At 49.9% G+C, this 20,894-nt stretch overlaps 1 protein-coding gene across 7 annotated transcripts in view; it reads left to right on the forward strand.

Moving 5' to 3' along the window:
• Nucleotides 1-20,894, forward strand: part of SHANK2 (SH3 and multiple ankyrin repeat domains 2) — a 468,530-nt gene that overhangs the window by 136,604 nt on the left and 311,032 nt on the right. For 6 of the 7 annotated variants that reach the window (XM_075567606.1, XM_075567608.1, XM_075567607.1 and 3 more), the window contains exons 8-9: nt 4,928-5,044; nt 16,724-16,801. In XM_075567606.1, coding sequence (XP_075423721.1) covers nt 4,928-5,044; nt 16,724-16,801 — 195 coding nt within the window. Of the gene's footprint in view, nt 1-4,604; nt 4,662-4,927; nt 5,045-16,723; nt 16,802-20,894 lie in introns of those variants that run through there. The other variant, XM_075567612.1, reaches the window with a different exon arrangement.

The following is a 20,894-nucleotide window of genomic DNA, read 5'->3' on the forward strand; positions in this document are numbered from 1 at the left end:
TGCGCAGTGCCTGTAGTGTATCAGTATGCGCAGTGCTGCGCAGTGCCTGTAGTGTATCAGTATGCACAGTGCTGCTCAGTGCCTGTAGTGTATCAGTATGCACAGTGCTGCTCAGTGCCTGTAGTGTATCAGTATGCACAGTGCTGCTCAGTGCCCGTAGTGTATCAGTATGCACAGTGCTGCTCAGTGCCTGTAGTGTATCAGTATGCACAGTGCTGCTCAGTGCCCGTAGTGTATCAGTATGCACAGTGCTGCTCAGTGCCTGTAGTGTATCAGTATGCACAGTGCTGCTCAGTGGCTGTAGTGTATCAGTATGCACAGTGCTGCTCAGTGCCTGTAGTGTATCAGTATGCACAGTGCTGCTCAGTGCCTGTAGTGTATCAGTATGCACAGTGCTGCGCAGTGCCTGTAGTATATCAGTATGCACAGTGCTGCGCAGTGCCTGTAGTATATCAGTATGCACAGTGCTGCGCAGTGCCTGTAGTGTATCAGTATGCACAGTGCTGCGCAGTGCCTGTAGTGTATCAGTATGCACAGTGCTGCGCAGTGCCTGTAGTGTATCAGTATGCACAGTGCTGCTCAGTGCCTGTAGTGTATCAGTATGCACAGTGCTGCGCAGTGCCTGTAGTGTATCAGTATGCACAGTGCTGCGCAGTGCCTGTAGTGTATCAGTATGCACAGTGCTGCGCAGTGCCTGTAGTGTATCAGTATGCACAGTGCTGCTCAGTGCCTGTAGTGTATCAGTATGCACAGTGCTGCGCAGTGCCTGTAGTGTATCAGTATGCACAGTGCTGCTCAGTGCCTGTAGTGTATCAGTATCCACAGTGCTGCGCAGTGCCTGTAGTGTATCAGTATGCACAGTGCTGCGCAGTGCCTGTAGTGTATCAGTATGCACAGTGCTGCGCAGTGCCTGTAGTATATCAGTATGCACAGTGCTGCGCAGTGCCTGTAGTGTATCAGTATGCACAGTGCTGCGCAGTGCCTGTAGTATATCAGTATGCACAGTGCTGCTCAGTGCCTGTAGTATATCAGTATGCACAGTGCTGCTCAGTGCCTGTAGTGTATCAGTATGCACAGTGCTGCTCAGTGCCTGTAGTGTATCAGTATGCACAGTGCTGCTCAGTGCCTGTAGTATATCAGTATCCACAGTGCTGCTCAGTGCCTGTAGTGTATCAGTATGCACAGTGCTGCGCAGTGCCTGTAGTATATCAGTATGCACAGTGCTGCTCAGTGCCTGTAGTGTATCAGTATGCACAGTGCTGCTCAGTGCCTGTAGTGTATCAGTATGCACAGTGCTGCTCAGTGCCTGTAGTATATCAGTATCCACAGTGCTGCTCAGTGCCTGTAGTGTATCAGTATGCACAGTGCTGCGCAGTGCCTGTAGTATATCAGTATCCACAGTGCTGCTCAGTGCCTGTAGTGTATCAGTATGCACAGTGCTGCTCAGTGCCTGTAGTATATCAGTATGCACAGTGCTGATCAGTGGCTGTAGTGTATCAGTATGCACAGTGCTGCTCAGTGCCTGTCGTATATCAGTATGCACAGTGCTGCGCAGTGCCTGTAGTGTATCAGTATTATCAGTATGCACAGTGCTGCGCAGTGCCTGTAGTGTATCAGTATGCACAGTGATGCGCAGTGCCTGTAGTATATGAGTATGCACAGTGCTGCGCAGTGCCTGTAGTATATCAGTATGGACAGTGCTGCTCAGTGCCTGTAGTATATCAGTATGCACAGTGCTGCGCAGTGCCTGTAGTGTATCAGTATGCACAGTGCTGCGCAGTGCCTGTAGTGTATCAGTATGCACAGTGCTGCGCAGTGCCTGTAGTGTATCAGTATGCACAGTGCTGCGCAGTGCCTGTAGTATTTCAGTATGCACAGTGCTGCGCAGTGCCTGTAGTGTATCAGTATGCACAGTGCTGCGCAGTGCCTGTAGTATTTCAGTATGCACAGTGCTGCGCAGTGCCTGTAGTATCTCAGTATGCACAGTGCTGTGCAGTGCCTGTAGTGTATCAGTATGCACAGTGCTGCGCTGTGCCTGTAGTATCTCAGTATGCACAGTGCTGCGCAGTGCCTGTAGTGTATCAGTATGCACAGTGCTGCGCTGTGCCTGTAGTATATCAGTATGCACAGTGCTGCGCAGTGCCTGTAGTGTATCAGTATGCACAGTGCTGCGCAGTGCCTGTAGTATTTCAGTATGCACAGTGCTGTGCTCGTTATTACTAAGAGAATGCTGCTTTATGGAATGAGGACTCTTGGAGGTATTGCAGCAGCATCTTCCTATTCTCTGCCAGCATTCTTTGCTTGTACAATATCAGGACATATTTCTATTGAGAAATGTACTTATTTATCACAAATCCGTTCCTGGTGAAACTTGCCAGGCCCCCGTATTAGTGTGGGGGTGTTAGATCATTCCGTGGCACGCAGCATTCCGCTGAAGCATGGAGACGGCCTCCTCAGTGGGTTTAATCTCACGGAGCGTGTGCTGCAGTCAGTATCCCCCACACTATGGCCTTCTCTATATAAATGATGCATTGGGTACCAGTGTCACATAGAGCAGCGCTAGTTCCATGCTTAGCTGCCACACAAGAGGTCTCTGGCACCCTCTGCTGGCGGAGAAGTCGCACACAGTGATCCAGTGTATATATACCAGCCCCAGGCGTTATATAGGTTGTGTAGTAAGAGTTTTGTAACATATAATCATCTATTTATTTGATTTTACATGTGGTTGTTTGGCATGTTATTATATTGAGCTGTGTTGATTTTGGGATAGATGCATCCCTATGTCTGGAGCCTGCTACAGGTATGTGCACCGTGTTGTATTAACAGCACAGTCCTACTTGGTAACGTATATTAAGCAGGAATGAAGCACATTCAGTGCCATTTTAATCATTTATTTATGTTGCATAGTTTAGAAATCGAGGTCTGGAATGTAACTGCAAAAATCATAATATGAAGAGATACAGAATACACCGTGTATGTGTTATACAGGCTGCACTCCTTAAAGCAGTGGTTCCCATGTGAGGTTCCGTGTTCCTGCCCTGGGGTTCCGTGTCCCTGCCCTGGGGTTCCACGTCCCTGCCCTGGGGTTCCGTGTTCCTGCCCTGGGGTTCCGCGTCCCTGCCCTGGGGTTCCGTGTTCCTGCCCTGGGGTTCCACGTCCCTGCCCTGGGGTTCCACGTCCCTGCCCTGGGGTTCCGCGTTCCTGCCCTGGGGTTCCATGTTCCTGCCCTGGGGTTCCGTGTTCCTGCCCTGGGGTTCCGTGTCCCTGCCCTGGGTTTCGGCGTCCCTGCCCTGGGGTTCCGTGTTCCTGCCCTGGGGTTCCACGTCCCTGCCCTGGGGTTCCACGTCCCTGCCCTGGGGTTCCGTGTTCCTGCCCTGGGGTTCCGTGTTCGTGCCCTGGGGTTCCGCGTTCCTGCCCTGGGTTTCCGCGTCCCTGCCCTGGGTTTCCGCGTTCCTGCCCTGGGTTTCCACGTCCCTGCCTTGGGGTTTCCGCGTTCCTACCCTGGGGTTCCGCATCCCTGCACTGGGGTTCCGTGTTCCTGCCCTGGGGTTCCGCGTCCCTGCCCTGGGGTTCAGCGTCCCTGCCCTGGGGTTCCGTGTCCCTGCCCTGGGGTTCCGCATCCCTGCCCTGGGGTTCCGTGTCCCTGCCCTGGGATTCCGCGTTCCTGCCCTGGGATTCCGCGTTCCTACCCTGGGGTTCCGTGTCCCTGCCCTGGGATTCCGCGTTCCTGCCCTGGGATTCCGCGTTCCTACCCTGGGGTTCCGTGTCCCTGCCCTGGGGTTCCGCGTTCCTGCCCTGGGGTTCCGCGTTCCTGCCCTGGGGTTCCGCGTCCCTGCCCTGGGTTTTCGCGTCCCTGCCCTGGGGTTCCGCGTCCCTGCCCTGGGGTTCCGCGTCCCTGCCCTGGGGTTCCGCGTCCCTGCCCTGGGGTTCCGTTTCCCTGCCCTGGGGTTCCGTTTCCCTGCCCTGGGGTTCCGCGTCCCTGCCCTGGGGTTCCGCGTCCCTGCCCTGGGGTTCCGTTTCCCTGCCCTGGGGTTCCGTGTCCCTGCCCTGGGGTTCCGTGTCCCTGCCCTGGGGTTCCTCGTCCCTGCCCTGGGGTTCCGCGTCCCTGCCCTGGGTTTCCGCGTCCCTGCCCTGGGGTTCCACGTCCCTGCCCTTGGGTTCCGTGTTCCTGCCCTGGGGTTCCGCGTTCCTGCCCTTGGGTTCTGTGAGAGATCAAAATGGGCCGCAGGATTTCCCCGATCTCACAGAGCAGGGAGAGAGCAGGACCGCTTCCTCTATCCTGATTGGCTACTGGGGGTTGTGGCCAAGCAGAGAAGGAGGAAACGCGCGCGTGCGTTTTCAGCGACTTCTGCCCCCTGTGACTCCCCGCCCCCTCTGTCTCTTTCTCCTGTGACCCTGTCCTGTTGTGGGGGAGCCCCAGCAGTTGAGCCCTGTGGTTACAGGGAGCCCCGAGAGGTTTGCACGAACGTGTGCAAAGTGGCACTGCTGAGAACAGAAATATAAAGCAGATTACAGGAAATCCCACTGATTGTGTCAACACAAGAAATTCTCTTAATGCCGAGATCTCCTCACAATAGGGAGACGCTGACTGATTTCCTGATGAATGAAGCACCCCGCAGGGAAAGGGCAGTGTACAGGCATTTGTATTCTCTTTGTATGGTGTAAGTGGCATTGTTTTATTAACCTCTGCCCTGCCGGAGGAGCCTGTAACACATTGGGGAGCTAGCCCCTCTGGCTGTCAATGGGTTAATATATCAGTAGTAAATCCCTCCCTAGCAGAGAAGGGGTTAATGGCGGCAGCGTTCCCGATGTGTGGCCCTCACAGCCGGCCTGGGTTTATTCTTGGTTTTTCACATACATTTGTTAGTGACAGCTGTGCACATACGTGGATCACGCGTGTGATTAGTGTGTCTGTGTCTGTCTGCAGGCGTGTCGCTACGGGCACTTCCAACATCTAGAGCACTTATTGTTTTACGGCGCCAACATGGGGGCCCAGAATGCGTCCGGGAACTCGGCGCTGCACGTCTGCGCGCTCTATAATCAGGTGAGTCAGTCTACCCCACCTCCTGCTACCCCTACTATCCCCTACTATACCCCACCTCCTGCTACCCCTACTATCCCCTACTATACCCCACCTCCTGCTACCCCTACTATCCCCTACTATACCCCACCCCCTGCTACCCCTACTATCCCCTACTATACCCCACCTCCTGCTACCCCTACTATCCCCTACTATACCCCACCTCCTGCTACCCCTACTATCCCCTACTATACCCCACCTCCTGCTACCCCTACTATCCCCTACTATACCCCACCTCCTGCTACCCCTACTATCCCCTACTATACCCCACCTCCTGCTACCCCTACTATCCCCTACTATACCCCACCTCCTGCTACCCCTACTATCCCCTACTATACCCCACCCCCTGCTACCCCTACTATCCCCTACTATACCCCACCTCCTGCTACCCCTACTATCCCCTACTATACCCCACCTCCTGCTACCCCCTACTATACCCCACCCCCTGCTACCCCCTACTATCCCCTACTATACCCCACCCCCTGCTACCCCTACTATCCCCTACTATACCCCACCTCCTGTTACCCCTACTATCCCCTACTATACCCCACCCCCTGCTACCCCTACTATCCCCTACTATACCCCACCTCCTGCTACCCCTACTATCCCCTACTATACCCCACCCCCTGCTACCACCACATCGTGCTATACCCCACCCCCTGCTACCCCGTACAATACCCCACCCCCTGCTACCCCGTACAATACCCCACCCCCTGCTACCACCACATCGTGCTATACCCCACCCCCTGCTACCCCTACTACCCAGTACTATACCCCACCCCCTGCTACCCCGTACTATACCCCACACCCTGCTACCCCGTACAATACCCCACCCCCTGCTACCCCGTACAATACCCCACCCCCTGCTACCCCCTACTATACCCCACCCCCTGCTACCCCGTACAATACCCCACCCCCTGCTACCCCGTACAATACCCCACCCCCTGCTACCCCCTACTATACCCCACCCCCTGCTACCCCGTACAATACCCCACCCCCTGCTACCCCGTACTATACCCCACCCCCTGCTACCACCACATCGTACTATACCCCACCCCCTGCTACCCAGTACTATACCCCACCCCCTGCTACCCAGTACTATACCCCACCCCCTGCTACCCCGTACAATACCCCACACCCTACTATCCCCCACCCCCTGCTATACCCCACCCCCTACTATCCCCCACCCCCTGCTATACCCCACCCCCTACTATCCCCCACCCCCTGCTATACCCCACCCCCTACTATACCCCACCCCCTGCTATACCCCACCACCTACTATACCCCACCCCCTGCTACCCTGTACAAAAAGTGGAGGATAAAGAAATCATCCCCCATTTTTGCTTCCCCTCTGTCCCTGCAAAGTGATAGCTTATAAGAACGTCCCTGAGAGCGGAACATACCTGGATGTTGATGCATATTTCACAGTGCATTGTTTAGATTTGAGAGCATTCATTGTTTTTCTAACAGCAGCAAAGATGAAGCTAAACATTGTTTTAGCCTGCCTCCAATATTCCATCGATCAGTACCTCTTAGATACATGGGGCTTTGTATAGATTTGTACAACTTTGCAAACAAACACTCTTTATTTTTTCTCTTTCCATTTGGAAGTGTGTGTGTGTGTGTGTGTCTGTGTGTCTGTGTGTCTGTGTGTCTGTTTGTGTGTGTGTGTGTGTGTCTGTTTGTGTGTGTGTGTCTAACAGCATCTGCCAGACTCTCAAGTGAGCATTAGTAGAACCGGGGAGGTAAACATGAAAAGATTCAATGGGATATGTGATGTAAGAAGAAAAAGAACAGAAATGGAAGAATCAGTTAGCAGGTTTCATCGTTAACAAGGGATGAAGAGATGACCGTTGTATGCCCAACATCGTCACACAGGCAATGAAGTGGGAGAAGGAGCGGCTCAGTGAGTAAAGACACTGACTGGCACTGAGTGTGAGGCAGGGGAACCTGGGAGAAGTAGCGGCTCAGTGAGTACAGACACTGACTGGCACTGAGTGTGAAGCAGGGGAACCTGGGAGAAGTAGCGGCTCAGTGAGTAAAGACACTGACTGGCACTGAGTGTGAAGTAGGGGAGCCTGGGAGAAGGAGCGGCTCAGTGAGTAAAGACACTGACTGGCACTGAGTGTGAAGCAGGGGAACCTGGGAGAAGGAGCGGCTCAGGGAGTAGAAACACTGACTGGCACTGTGTGTGAGGCAGGGGAACCTGGGAGAAGTAGCGGCTCAGTGAGTACAGACACTGACTGGCACTGAGTGTGGAGCAGGGGAACCTGGGAGAAGGAGCAGCTCAGTGAGTAAAGACACTGACTGGCACTGAGTGTGAAGCAGGGGAACCTGGGAGAAGGAGCGGCTCAGGGAGTAGAGACACTGACTGGCACTGTGTGTGAGGCAGGGGAACCTGGGAGAAGGAGCAGCTCAGTGAGTAAAGACACTGACTGGCACTGAGTGTGAAGCAGGGGAACCTGGGAGAAGGAGCGGCTCAGTGAGTAAAGACACTGACTGGCACTGAGTGTGAAGCAGGGGAACCTGGGAGAAGGAGCGGCTCAGTGAGTAAAGACACTGACTGGCACGGAGTGGGAAGCAGGGGAACCTGGGAGAAGGAGCGGCTCAGTGAGTAAAGACACTGACTGGCAGTGAGTGTGAAGCAGGGGAACCTGGGAGAAGGAGCGGCTCAGTGAGTAAAGACACTGACTGGCAGTGAGTGTGAAGCAGGGGAGCCTGGGAGAAGGAGCGGCTCAGTGAGTAAAGACACTGACTGGCACGGAGTGGGAAGCAGGGGAACCTGGGAGAAGGAGCGGCTCAGTGAGTAAAGACACTGACTGGCAGTGAGTGTGAAGCAGGGGAGCCTGGGAGAAGGAGCGGCTCAGTGAGTAAAGACACTGACTGGCACGGAGTGGGAAGCAGGGGAACCTGGGAGAAGGAGCGGCTCAGTGAGTAAAGACACTGACTGGCACTGAGTGTGAAGCAGGGGAACCTGGGAGAAGGAGCGGCTCAGTGAGTAAACACACTGACTGGCACTGAGTGTGAAGCAGGGGAACCTGGGAGAAGGAGCGGCTCAGTGAGTAACGACACTGACTGGCAGTGAGTGTGAAGCAGGGGAACCTGGGAGAAGCAGCGGCACAGTGAGTAAAGACACTGACTGGCACTGAGTGTGAAGCAGGGGAACCTGGGAGAAGGAGCGGCTCAGTGAGTAACGACACTGACTGGCAGTGAGTGTGAAGCAGGGGAACCTGGGAGAAGCAGCGGCTCAGTGAGTAAAGACACTGACTGGCACTGAGTGTGAAGCAGGGGAACCTGGGAGAAGGAGCGGCTCAGTGAGTAAAGACACTGACTGGCACTGAGTGTGAAGCAGGGGAACCTGGGAAAAGGAGCGGCTCAGTGAGTAAAGACACTGACTGGCACTGAGTGTGAAGCAGGGGAACCTGGGAAAAGGAGTGGCTCAGTGAGTAACCTTGCATTGGGGAAAAAAAAGGAATCAAAATCAACGGTGAATATTTGTGTCACCTACAATGTTCAGATGACATTGTTATTTGGGCCACAAGTCCAGGAGACCTCCAGCAAGAACTCAGAGAATGCACTGAAGCAAGTCAGAAGGTGGCCTCCATATGGATGTCGGCGAGACCAAAGTGATGTTTAACAAATTTGTCAACTCTGCAAACATCGAAATAAATGGAATAGAACTTGAAATCGAAGACTATGTCTACCTTGGCCAACAAGTAACAATGTATATTAAATAAATAGAAGAATGAAGATGGGGTGGAGGCATTTAGAAGAAACAAGACAAACTTTCAGGAGAATCTTCCACTGCGCCTCAAGAAGAACATTTTCGACAAGTGGATTCTGCCCGCGCTCACATATGGATGTGAAACTTTGACCTTAAATGCGAAGATAATTTAGAAGCTTTAGCCAACGCAAAGAAGTATGGAGAGATGCATGCTGGGTATTACCCAGAGACGGGAAAAAGAATGACTAGGTTTGAAACCAAACAAAAGTCTGTGACATCATCACAAGTGTGAAGAAATTACAATGGCGGTGGGTCGGACATATTCCAAGAAGAAATTACCATTGTTGGATAAAGATGGTACTAGACTGGAATGCAAGGGAAATGACAGACTAAGATGACAATCAAAAGTACGATGAGACGAGGAAATCCAAAAATGTGTTGGAACAACATAGAGAAGAGAGGCTGTAACCGCTGTACCTGAGAGATCATTGGGGAGGCTTCATCCAGCAGTGGGGAGACCAAGGCTGAGGATGGTACACCAGAAAGAGTTAACTAGTGAATACCCTCGCACAACCTGTTTAGTACAGTTGCAAATTAAGGGTGGTGCTGTGACTGGGGTGGCACTTAGAAATATTTCCAAAAGAGAAAAAGGATCCCAGTTTGCAGCATTTAATACCCTTAATACATTGTTAATAATGATAAGTACTAAAATATAACTTTTAATAGAAACTCACTAAAATAAGTGGAGAGGGGAGGTGTCTTTACTAAAAAAAAAAACTGCATACAGTATAAAACTAAAAATGTAGAAACTGAACAAAAAACAGCCTGCAAATGCCTGCAGAAGTTCAGAATTAGAGGTTACCGTTTTGATGACTCACTGGAGTGATGTGAGTGAGTGATGACTCACTGGAGTGATGTGAGTGAGTGATGACTCACTGCTATGCAGTAATGTAGGTGCAGGTAGGACCTGTGTAAGCACTATAACTCCCCCCTCACCTGTTAGACCGAAATCTGTGTCTAGGGTAGACCATATGTTACATTGTTAATCAGCTGAAAATCATCAGAGTTCTGTGTCAGTGGGAATTATATATATATATATATATATATATATATATATATATATATATATATATATATATATATATATATATATATATATATATATATATATATATATATATTGTGACAGAAACCAGGGGTTGGTAATAAACTCCATATACAGGGCTCCCAGGATACTGAACAGTTTCTGTCCTGTCTAAGCTGAACAGGGCAGCCTCGTGGTACAGGCACTCCATTCCACAGTTTGTCTGCTGCCTGTTTTCTGTCACCTGTCATGCTGATTAGAGTTCAGGTATATAAGACCTGTTTCCTGTTTCCTCTGGGCCCCGCCCAAGAGCCTGGAAGGCTGCTGAACTGCAGAGGGGTGAGAAAGCCTCTTTCCCAAACCGCTTCATTCATTCTGTTAGTTTGTCTAAAGACTGCAAAGGTACTTATTTTGTTGGTGGAAGTGGACAAGCCACTTCCAACTCTGAGTCAGGGACATCTAAGTTTAAGTTATCGCTCAGATGAGCAGCTTTTTGTTTGGCTTTGTTTTCTGTTTAAACTGTGGCAGTCTCAGTGCCTGGGACTGAATAAACCAGGCATAGCCTGTTTAAAGGAACAGTACGTGACGTCTCATCATTTAACCTACCCTAAAAGACCGTGTTCTAACAGTCCCGGACAGACGGCGTAGCCCCGGAGTAAGCCGTTTGTCACATATGGTGGAGAATGCGGGCAGAACACTAAAAGGTCTGGGGGTTAAAGAACTTTAAAGAAAAAAAAAAAAAAAGGTTTTTTTTCTCTCTCTCCAAACAAGATGGAAGACGTGGTGAGTGCGCTGGTACGCAATGTCGCTGTCCAGAGAGACGCGAATGAAGCCCTGCAACAGGCGAATGCAAACCAGCAAGAGACAAACCGCTTGCTGAAAGAGGAGCAACAGCGGTTCGCTCAGGGCTTACAGCAGGAACTCGAGATCCTGAGGGAGACTATCAGTAACCTTCCACTGGCAGCGGCAGCCCCAGTTCCGAAAATGACCAGGGCAAGCCACTACCTTCAGAAGATGGGACCCTCGGATGATGTGGAAGCCTATCTTCTCACGTTTGAACGCACGGCACAGAGAGAGGGATGGCCAGAAGCTGAGTGGGCTGGTCTAATCGCACCCTTCCTAAGCGGCGAACCCCAGAAGGCTTACTTTGATCTAGAGCCAGCCGAAGCTAACGTCTATGCAAAATTGAAGTTCGAGATCCTCGCCCGCCTCGGCGTAACCACGGCTGTTCGCGCCCAAAGGTTTCACGCATGGTCCTTCACGATGGATAAAGCCACCCGAAGCCAGATGTATGACCTCATCCACCTCGCCCGGAAGTGGCTACAACCCGAGATCAACTCAGCAAGCCACATCGTGGAACGGTTGGTCATGGACCAGTTCTTGAGGAAACTTCCCTCTGCCTTACGCCATTGGGTCAGTCGGAGTGACCCCCACAATGCGGATGAGCTTGTGGCCCTCGTAGAAAGGTACAATGCAGCAGGAGAGCACCCGCAACCCACAGTCGTGGAGCAACCCCACTGCCCGAGGTTCCAGGACTCTTCCAGAGACGGTAAAAGGGTACCGGGGTTAAGGGGAGCTGAAGAGCGGCGACCACCTTCACGCAGCACCAGCAACAGTGGTTCGCACACTAAGGGCAATAGCCAACATGGGGAGCCGGGAAAAGGCTCTAAGTGGGACACAGACTATGTACCTAAATGTGTAAATTGTCATGAGAGGGGCCACACAGCAAAAATCTGCCCACTAAATGATGAGCCCATGCAATGCAACAGCGTGGAACCTTATTCGCTGTTGTCCCAATGTATGGGCCCTAGCCCAGAGGACCCCTTGAATAACCATCTGTGGGCATTTGTAAAGGTTAATGGTAAGAGGGTTCGGGCACTTCTTGACTCTGGGAGTATGGTCACACTAGTGTCCGAATACCTATTGCCCATTAAGAAGAAACAGGTAAACAGTTCACAAAGAGTGGCAATTTGTTGTATACATGGGGATAATCATGAATATTCCACTGTTGATGTTTTTTTTGAAACAGAATTTGGTTCTTTAGATTTTAAGGTGGGTGTTGTACCCAAACTGGCACATGATGTGTTAATAGGGACCGACTTTCCCCATTTTCTAAAAATGTGGTCCCCAGCTCAGAATAGCGCCCAGAGTTCAATAGCAGACCATAACGAAGTGTTAGAAGAAACAAATCCTTTCCCTTTTTCAGAAATGGAGGTTGACGAGGGCCCAAATAAGAAAGGGGAAAAGGAGGAGTGCTGTGAAATTCCCTTCCCCATCACTACTTTGGTAGGGAATACCCCAAATCAAGATGTTGATCAGGCACTTACCACCCCAGTACAGGATAAGACCCTCGCTGACCTAGAGGTCAGTCCTGGGAGTTTTAAGAAGGCCCAGTGGGAGGACCCCACATTAGCGGTAGCAAGGGGAAATATACGGGACCAGAATAGTACTCATGGCCAACCAGATAGGTCACTTGCTTACCCCTACTTCGAGGTAGAGAATGACCTAGTATATCGGGTTGATAAAAGAAAATCAGTTACAACTAAACAATTGTTGGTACCACGGACATTCCGTAACGTAGTATTACACCTCGCACATAGTCATCCATTGGGGGGACACCTAGGGGTGGAAAAGACAAAAGAAAAGGTTCTCCGAAGCTTTTATTGGCCTGGGGTTCTGGCAGAAATTACAAACTATTGTTCCTCATGCCCAGAATGTCAGATCACCGCCCCGTTCAAAGCATACCGCAGCCCATTGGTACCCCTTCCCATAATAGAGGTACCATTTGACCGGATTGCTATGGATCTAGTAGGACCCCTAATAAAGTCTGCTAGGGGACATCAGCATATATTGGTAATATTAGATTATGCTACCCGATATCCGGAGGCAGTTCCCCTACGTAGCACCTCTGCTAAAAACATAGCAAAAGAGTTAGTACTTCTGTTTTCCCGGGTCGGAATTCCTAAAGAGATCTTATCTGACCAGGGAACACCATTTATGTCCCAAGTAACAAAAGAGCTATGTAAACTCCTAAAAATCAAGCATCTCAGAACCTCAGTCTATCATCCACAAACAGATGGTTTAGTGGAAAGGTTCAATAAAACCTTAAAGAGCATGTTACGCCGGGCGGTCGATAAGGATGGGAAAAACTGGGACTGTTTGTTACCATACCTGTTATTTGCCATTAGGGAAGTTCCCCAGTCATCCACAGGCTTCTCCCCGTTTGAACTATTGTATGGCCGACATCCAAGGGGCTTACTGGATATAGCCAAAGAAACTTGGGAACACGAGGTTACCCCTTACAGAAGTGTAATAGAGCATGTTGCCCAAATGCAGGACCGCATTGCTGCAGTCCTACCCATAGTGAGGGAACACATGGAGAAAGCTCAAGAAGCACAAAGGAATACGTATAATAAGGGTGCTAGGGTCAGAATTTTTTTTCCAGGTGATAGGGTACTAGTTCTGGTTCCCACCGTGGAGAGTAAATTCCTTGCTAAATGGCATGGGCCATATGAGGTCTTGGAAAGAGTGGGAGAAGTAAATTATAGGGTAAGGCAGCCAGGTAGGAGGAAACCTGAGCAAATTTACCATATAAACCTACTCAAGCCCTGGAAAGATAGAGAGGTCTTGTTAACCCTAGTACCCCCAGGTCCGTCAGAGAATCAAGAAACTGACCCAGAGGTTAGCATAGCTGAAACACTGTCCGTGCATCAGAAACGAGAGGTCCAGAGTTTAGTGAGAAGGAACAAAGAAATCTTCTCTACACAGCCAGGTAAAACTAACGTAATTAAACATGACATAGTCTCTGAACCGGGGGTCCGAGTTAACCTTAAACCGTACCGAATCCCAGAGGCCAAGAGAGAGGCTATAAGTTTAGAGGTTAAAAAAATGCTAAAACTAGGCGTAATTGAGGAATCCCAAAGTGGGTGGAACAGCCCTATAGTTTTAGTCCCAAAGCCAGACGGTACAACAAGGTTTTGTAATGACTACCGGAAACTAAACGCGGTGTCAAAATTTGATACTTATCCTATGCCCAGGGTGGATGAACTTGTAGAGAGACTGGGCAAAGCCCGATATCTCACAACCCTAGACCTAACAAAAGGGTACTGGCAGGTTCCCCTCACAGAAAGGGCAAAAGAAAAAACAGCCTTCTCAACCCCAGACGGCCTCTTTCAATATAAGGTGCTGCCTTTTGGCTTACATGGAGCTCCCGCCACATTCCAAAGAATGATGGATAAAATTTTAAAACCACATGTTCGGTACGCTGCCGCCTACCTGGATGATGTGGTAATCCATAGTGAAGATTGGCAGTCCCACCTTCCAAAGGTCCAAGCTGTGCTCGACGCAGTTCGGTCTGCTGGACTAACTGCTAACCCCGCTAAATGCACTATTGGTCTGGAGGAGGCCAAGTATCTGGGGTATTCTATTGGTAGAGGGTTACTCAAACCACAAACACTCAAAGTAGAGGCGATACAAAATTGGCCAAGGCCAGTCACAAAAAAACAAGTAAGGACCTTTTTGGGGTTAATTGGCTACTATAGGAGGTTTATTCCCAATTTTGCAACTAAGGCAACCCCACTAACCGACCTCACAAAAGCAAGAGGACCGCTAATGGTAAAGTGGTCCCCCGAAGCCGAACAGGCCTTTAGAAGCCTGAAAGAAGCTCTCTGTGCCCAACCAGTGTTGGTCACACCTGACTTCTCCAAAGAGTTCGTAGTCCAAACCGACGCATCTGAGGTAGGGCTGGGGGCGGTACTCTCCCAGGAGTCTCAAGGGGAGGAGCACCCCATCCTTTATTTAAGTAGGAAACTAAATCCCCAGGAGAAAAATTACTCCATAGTCGAGAAAGAGTGTCTCGCAATAAAGTGGGCTGTAGAGACACTCAAGTATTATCTGTTGGGGAGAAAGTTCCGATTGGTCACAGATCATGCACCCCTTACCTGGATGTGTCAAAATAGGGAGAAGAACGCTAGGGTGACCAGGTGGTTCCTAAGCCTACAGCCCTTTAAATTTTCTGTGGAACACAGGTCGGGGCACAAACATGGCAATGCCGACGGGTTGTCAAGGATGCACTCCCTAATATCCATGGTCGCTCACCCCTCGAGGTCTGAGCTGGGGGGGAGGATATGTGACAGAAACCAGGGGTTGGTAATAAACTCCATATACAGGGCTCCCAGGATACTGAACAGTTTCTGTCCTGTCTAAGCTGAACAGGGCAGCCTCGTGGTACAGGCACTCCATTCCACAGTTTGTCTGCTGCCTGTTTTCTGTCACCTGTCATGCTGATTAGAGTTCAGGTATATAAGACCTGTTTCCTGTTTCCTCTGGGCCCCGCCCAAGAGCCTGGAAGGCTGCTGAACTGCAGAGGGGTGAGAAAGCCTCTTTCCCAAACCGCTTCATTCATTCTGTTAGTTTGTCTAAAGACTGCAAAGGTACTTATTTTGTTGGTGGAAGTGGACAAGCCACTTCCAACTCTGAGTCAGGGACATCTAAGTTTAAGTTATCGCTCAGATGAGCAGCTTTTTGTTTGGCTTTGTTTTCTGTTTAAACTGTGGCAGTCTCAGTGCCTGGGACTGAATAAACCAGGCATAGCCTGTTTAAAGGAACAGTACGTGACGTCTCATCATTTAACCTACCCTAAAAGACCGTGTTCTAACAGTCCCGGACAGACGGCGTAGCCCCGGAGTAAGCCGTTTGTCACAATATATATATATATATATACAGTGTTCGACAAACCTATACATTTGCTCGCCCCGGGCGAGTGTATTTAACCCCCGGGCGAGTAAATATTGGCCCAAGCAGCACATGTTTGGTACTAGATGGCGAGTAGATTTTTTGGTGATTTGTCAACCACTGTAAATATATATATATATATATATATATATATATATATATATATATATACAATTATAACTGTATGCTCATCTGCATGTCTTAGGCAGGTCTGCAACCCCGCCTTTCCCCATTATCACCCAGCATACAGCACTTCCACTGCAGCAAGGGATTCTGGGAAATGACTTGCAAATGAGCACACAGTGTCACTTTTTGCCTCAATAACCATTTTTAACATGGTTCCCTATAGGCTTAAGCTTGCTGCATGGTCACAGCTTTGAGCACAGCCAGGGTTAAGGTGCATACCCAGAAAACCACCCACAGACAGCCGTTTCGACCTTGATGGGTCTCATCAGTGTGGGGTTGATTTTACTGGGAATGCAAGAGAGGCTATGGGATAGGCTAAACCATAATACTGAGTTAAGTTATGGTGAGTAAAAAAAGTGACAAAAACCCTCCACAGGAAAGCAAATATGCAAATATAACTGTATGCTCATCTGCATGTCTTAGGCAGGTCTGCAACCCCGCCTTTCCCCATTATCACCCAGCATACAGCACTTCCACTGCAGCAAGGGATTCTGGGAAATGACATGCAAATGAGCACACAGTGTCACTTTTTGCCTCAATAACCATTTTTAACATGGTTCCCTATAGGCTTAAGCTTGCTGCATGGTCACAGCTTTGAGCACAGCCAGGGTTAAGGTGCATACCCAGAAAACCACCCACAGACAGCCGTTTCGACACTGATGAGACCCATCAAGATATGTACCCATGTAAGATAATTATAGTATGTGAGATATTACTCATATAAACCATTAAAAGCCTGACCCTACTGTGATTCACTTGGTGGATCGCACTCATGGGTTCTATTCTGCCCAGAGTAGTTTATTCTTTGTCACAGAAACCCTCTCTCAGGACAGACTGGCAGGAAGATGGGACACTTTAGACTTACAAATAACTTTATGAATCGCATCTACATCAGCTTCTTCACTTTTTATTGCAGGAAAGCTGTGCAAAAGTTCTGCTGTTCAGAGGAGCCAACAAGGAGATCAAAAACTACAATAGCCAGTCTCCATTCCAGGTAACAGGAACGTGTGATTCACTTTGCAGTGTGATTGTTCAGGAGCCAGTGAGATGTGTGGTACCAGTTCTTTCAGAGGTGCTGCTTTTATTATACAAAGGGTGCGTGTGAAGTGGCAGATACACAAATAAAGTCAAACTCTGCACACCAACAATAGATGCAAATGAAAAGGAGCACGGTAAAGGAACAAGAATCAGAATGGGTGCTGGTGTGTGCGCACGCACCCTAATACACAAATAATAATAAATGAATGAATAGCTGAGCCCGCCACAATGCAAAGAAAGACCTCGCATCTTTATTCAGACAGCCGAGTTGGCGTTTCATGCGGCACAGAGATCATGATGCATTCATTATATTTGCTGTCCTGATGAAGGCTTCCGTGCAGACCGTAACGTTGTCTCAGCTTTTAAATGAATACGTACATTTTTTTTGGTGTGCTTATTTGTAAACCTCTTTAAATCATGTTACAGTATCCGTATCAGGAAAGTGTGAGATGTGTACAATGCTAGTTCTGATTAAACCGCTGAAAAGTACCCTCTGGATGCCAGAGATTACCGCTTTGTCCCCTCTGGCAGCAAAAAGGGTGTACTGGTTGGCAGCATATCGGCCACAAGACAGATCCCTATTTGTGGACATTGTGCATGTCCTGTTTTTTTTTCAGGGGAAGCTGCCATCCTTAAATATACATTTCCTGTCTCACTGGATGTATCACTGATAAGTTTAAAACCTGAAGCTTGTTATGTGGCTCCTTGAATGTTGAAGAACACAGCAACCCCTCCTTATTACTTATTTATTTATTAAATGTCTTATCGGGCAGTAATACGCTGAGAGTTACCTCTCGTTTTCACGTGTCTCCGGGGCACAGCGTTATGATAACAGATACATGGTTACAAACACAGTTACATAAGTGAGTAGGGGTATACATTATATATAAGACATTGCATGCACAGTAAGAGATATGTTATAGGCGTGTGTAACAGTTAGAGACCAGATTAAAATGTGAGACGGCCTTAGTTATGAAAGAACTTAGACTGGTGGTGGATGTGAGAGTCTCCGGTAGCCTGTTCCAGTTTTGGGGGGCACGGTAAGAGGAGGAGGAACGGCCGGATACGTTGTTGAACCTTGGGACCTTGAACATTACACCCATGGGCATCCGTTTGTGATCTGGGAAATGCTGCACTTCGCCTTGATTTTAAATGTAACACATTTCCATTGTTTGACCCCCCTCCCCCTCCTCCTCCCCCTCCCCGTCCTCCTCCCCCTCCTCCTCCTCCTCCTCCTCCTCCTCCTCCACCCCCTCCCCCTCCTCCTCCCCCTCCCCATCCCCCTCCCCCTCCTCCTCCCCCTCCTCCTCCCCCTCCCCCTCCTCCTCCCCCTCCTCCTCCCCCACAGACAGTAGAACAGCAGTAATTAATTCACCTGCGGGGTCTTAATGTACAATAAGATTACTAGAAGATTTGAGGGACATGAAAGGGTCTCAGTATCTTCAGACATTTAACCATTGCCCAGATGCTCAATGCTCTGTTAGGGCATCTAATGTGGCATTAAAGCTGCAGTTCAGGCTCCCGGTTTTTTTTTTTAGTTTTTTTTTTTTACTTCAATAGTTTCATGTGGGCAATCTCTACCTACCTAAAAAAAACTGCATATCTGCCGGTCAATTCGTTCTCCGTCTATTGATTGGCAAAGTTTGGCGACATCTTTAAATATGGGGAATGTAAATCGTTGCTATAGGAACAAGCATGCTTGTTAAAATAGAATACAAGAAAATTGGTCTTTCAAAGTTGTTTTTTTAAAACAGAAAATGCTAAAAGTATTTTTTCTTACTACAGAACTGATTTATTAAAAAAAACACACATTGCATGAACTGCAGCTTTAAACAGTCAGTAATATAACAGAGTGGTGGTAAAAAACGGTATAATAATAATAATAACAACAACATGTTCTTGTATAGCGCTGCTAGTTTTACATAGCGCTTTACAGAGACATTTTGCAGGCACAGGTCCCTGCCCCGTGGAGCTTACAATCTATGTTTTTGGTGCCTGTGGCACAGGGAGATAAAGTGACTTGCCCAAGGTCACAAGGAGCCGACACCGGGAATTGAACCAGGTTCCCCTGCTTCACACTCAGTGCCAGTCAGTGTCTTTACTCACTGAGCCGCTCCTTCTCCCAGGTTCCCCTGCTTCACACTCAGTGCCAGTCAGTGTCTTTACTCACTGGCACTTCCTGCTTCCAGTGCCAGTCAGTGTCTTTACTCACTGAGCCGCTGCTTATCCCACGTTCCCCTGCTTCACACTCAGTGCCAGTCAGTGTCTTTACTCACTGAGCCGCTCCTTCTCCCAGGTTCCCCTGCTTCACACTCAGTGCCAGTCAGTGTCTTTACTCACTGAGCCGCTCCTTCTCCCAGGTTCCCCTGCTTCACACTCAGTGCCAGTCAGTGTCTTTACTCACTGGCACTTCCTGCTTCCAGTGCCAGTCAGTGTCTTTACTCACTGAGCCGCTGCTTATCCCACGTTCCCCTGCTTCACACTCAGTGCCAGTCAGTGTCTTTACTCACTGAGCCACTCCTTCTCCCAGGTTCCCCTGCTTCACACTCAGTGCCAGTCAGTGTCTTTACTCACTGAGCCGCTCCTTCTCCCAGGTTCCCCTGCTCCACACTCAGTGCCAGTCAGTGTCTTTACTCACTGAGCCGCTCCTTCTCCCAGGTTCCCCTGCTTCACACTCAGTGCCAGTCAGTATCTTTACTCACTGAGCCGCTCTTTCTCCCAGGTTCCCCTGCTTCACACTCTGTGCCAGTCAGTGTCTTTACTCACTGAGCCGCTCCTTCTCCCAGGTTCCCCTGCTTCACACTCAGTGCCAGTCAGTGTCTTTACTCACTGAGCTGCTGCTTCTCCCAGGTTCCCCTGCTTCACACTCAGTGCCAGTCAGTGTCGTTACTCACTGAGCCGCTCCTTCTCCCAGGTTCCTCTGCTTCACACTCCGTGCCAGTCAGTGTCTTTACTCACTGAGCCGCTCCTTCTCCCAGGTTCCCCTGCTTCACACTCAGTGCCCGTCAGTGTCTTCACTCAATGAGCCGCTCCTTCTCCCAGGTTTCCCTGCTTCACACTCAGTGCCAGTCAGTGTCTTTACTCACTGAGCCGCTCCTTCTCCCAGGTTCCCCTGCTTCACACTCAGTGCCAGTCAGTGTCTTTACTCACTGAGCTGCTGCTTCTCCCAGGTTCCCCTGCTTCACACTCAGTGCCAGTCAGTGTCTTTACTCACTGAGCCGCTGCTTCTCCCAGGTTCCCCTGCTTCACACTCGGTGCCAGTCAGTGTCTGTACTCACTGAGCCGCTCCTTATCCCAGGTTCCCCTGCTTCACACTCAGTGCCAGTCAGTGTCTGTACTCACTGAGCCGCTCCTTATCCCAGGTTCCCCTGCTTCACACTCAGTGCCAGTCACTGTCTTCACTCACTGAGCCGCTCCTTCTCCCAGGTTCCCCTGCTTCACACTCAGTGCCAGTCAGTGTCTGTACTCACTGAGCCGCTCCTTATCCCAGGTTCCCCTGCTTCACACTCAGTGCCAGTCAGTGTCTGTACTCACTGAGCCGCTCCTTATCCCAGGTTCCCCTGCTTCACACTCAGTGCCAGTCACTGTCTTCACTCACTGAGCCGCTCCTTCTCCCAGGTTCCCCTGCTTCACACTCAGTGCCAGTCACTGTCTTCACTCACTGAGCCGCTCCTTCTCCCAGGTTCCCCTGCTTCACACTCGGTGCCAGTCAGTGTATTTACTCACTGAGCCGCTCCTTCTCCCAGGTTCCCCTGCTTCACACTCAGTGCCAGTCAGTGTCTTTACTCACTGAGCCGCTCCTTCTCCCAGGTTCCCCTGCTTCACTCTCAGTGCCAGTCAGTGTCTTTACTCACTGAGCCACTCCTTCTCCCAGGTTCCCCTGCTTCACACTCAGTGCCAGTCAGTGTCTTCACTCACTGAGCTGCTCCTTCTCCCAGGTTCCCCTGCTTCACACTCAGTGCCAGTCAGTGTCTTTACTCACTGAGCCGCTGCTTCTCCCAGGCTCCCCTGCTTCACACTCAGTGCCAGTCAGTGTCTTTACTCACTGA

The sequence above is a fragment of the Ascaphus truei genome, chromosome 12, assembly GCF_040206685.1.
Source record: "Ascaphus truei isolate aAscTru1 chromosome 12, aAscTru1.hap1, whole genome shotgun sequence".
NCBI lineage: Eukaryota > Metazoa > Chordata > Amphibia > Anura > Ascaphidae > Ascaphus > Ascaphus truei.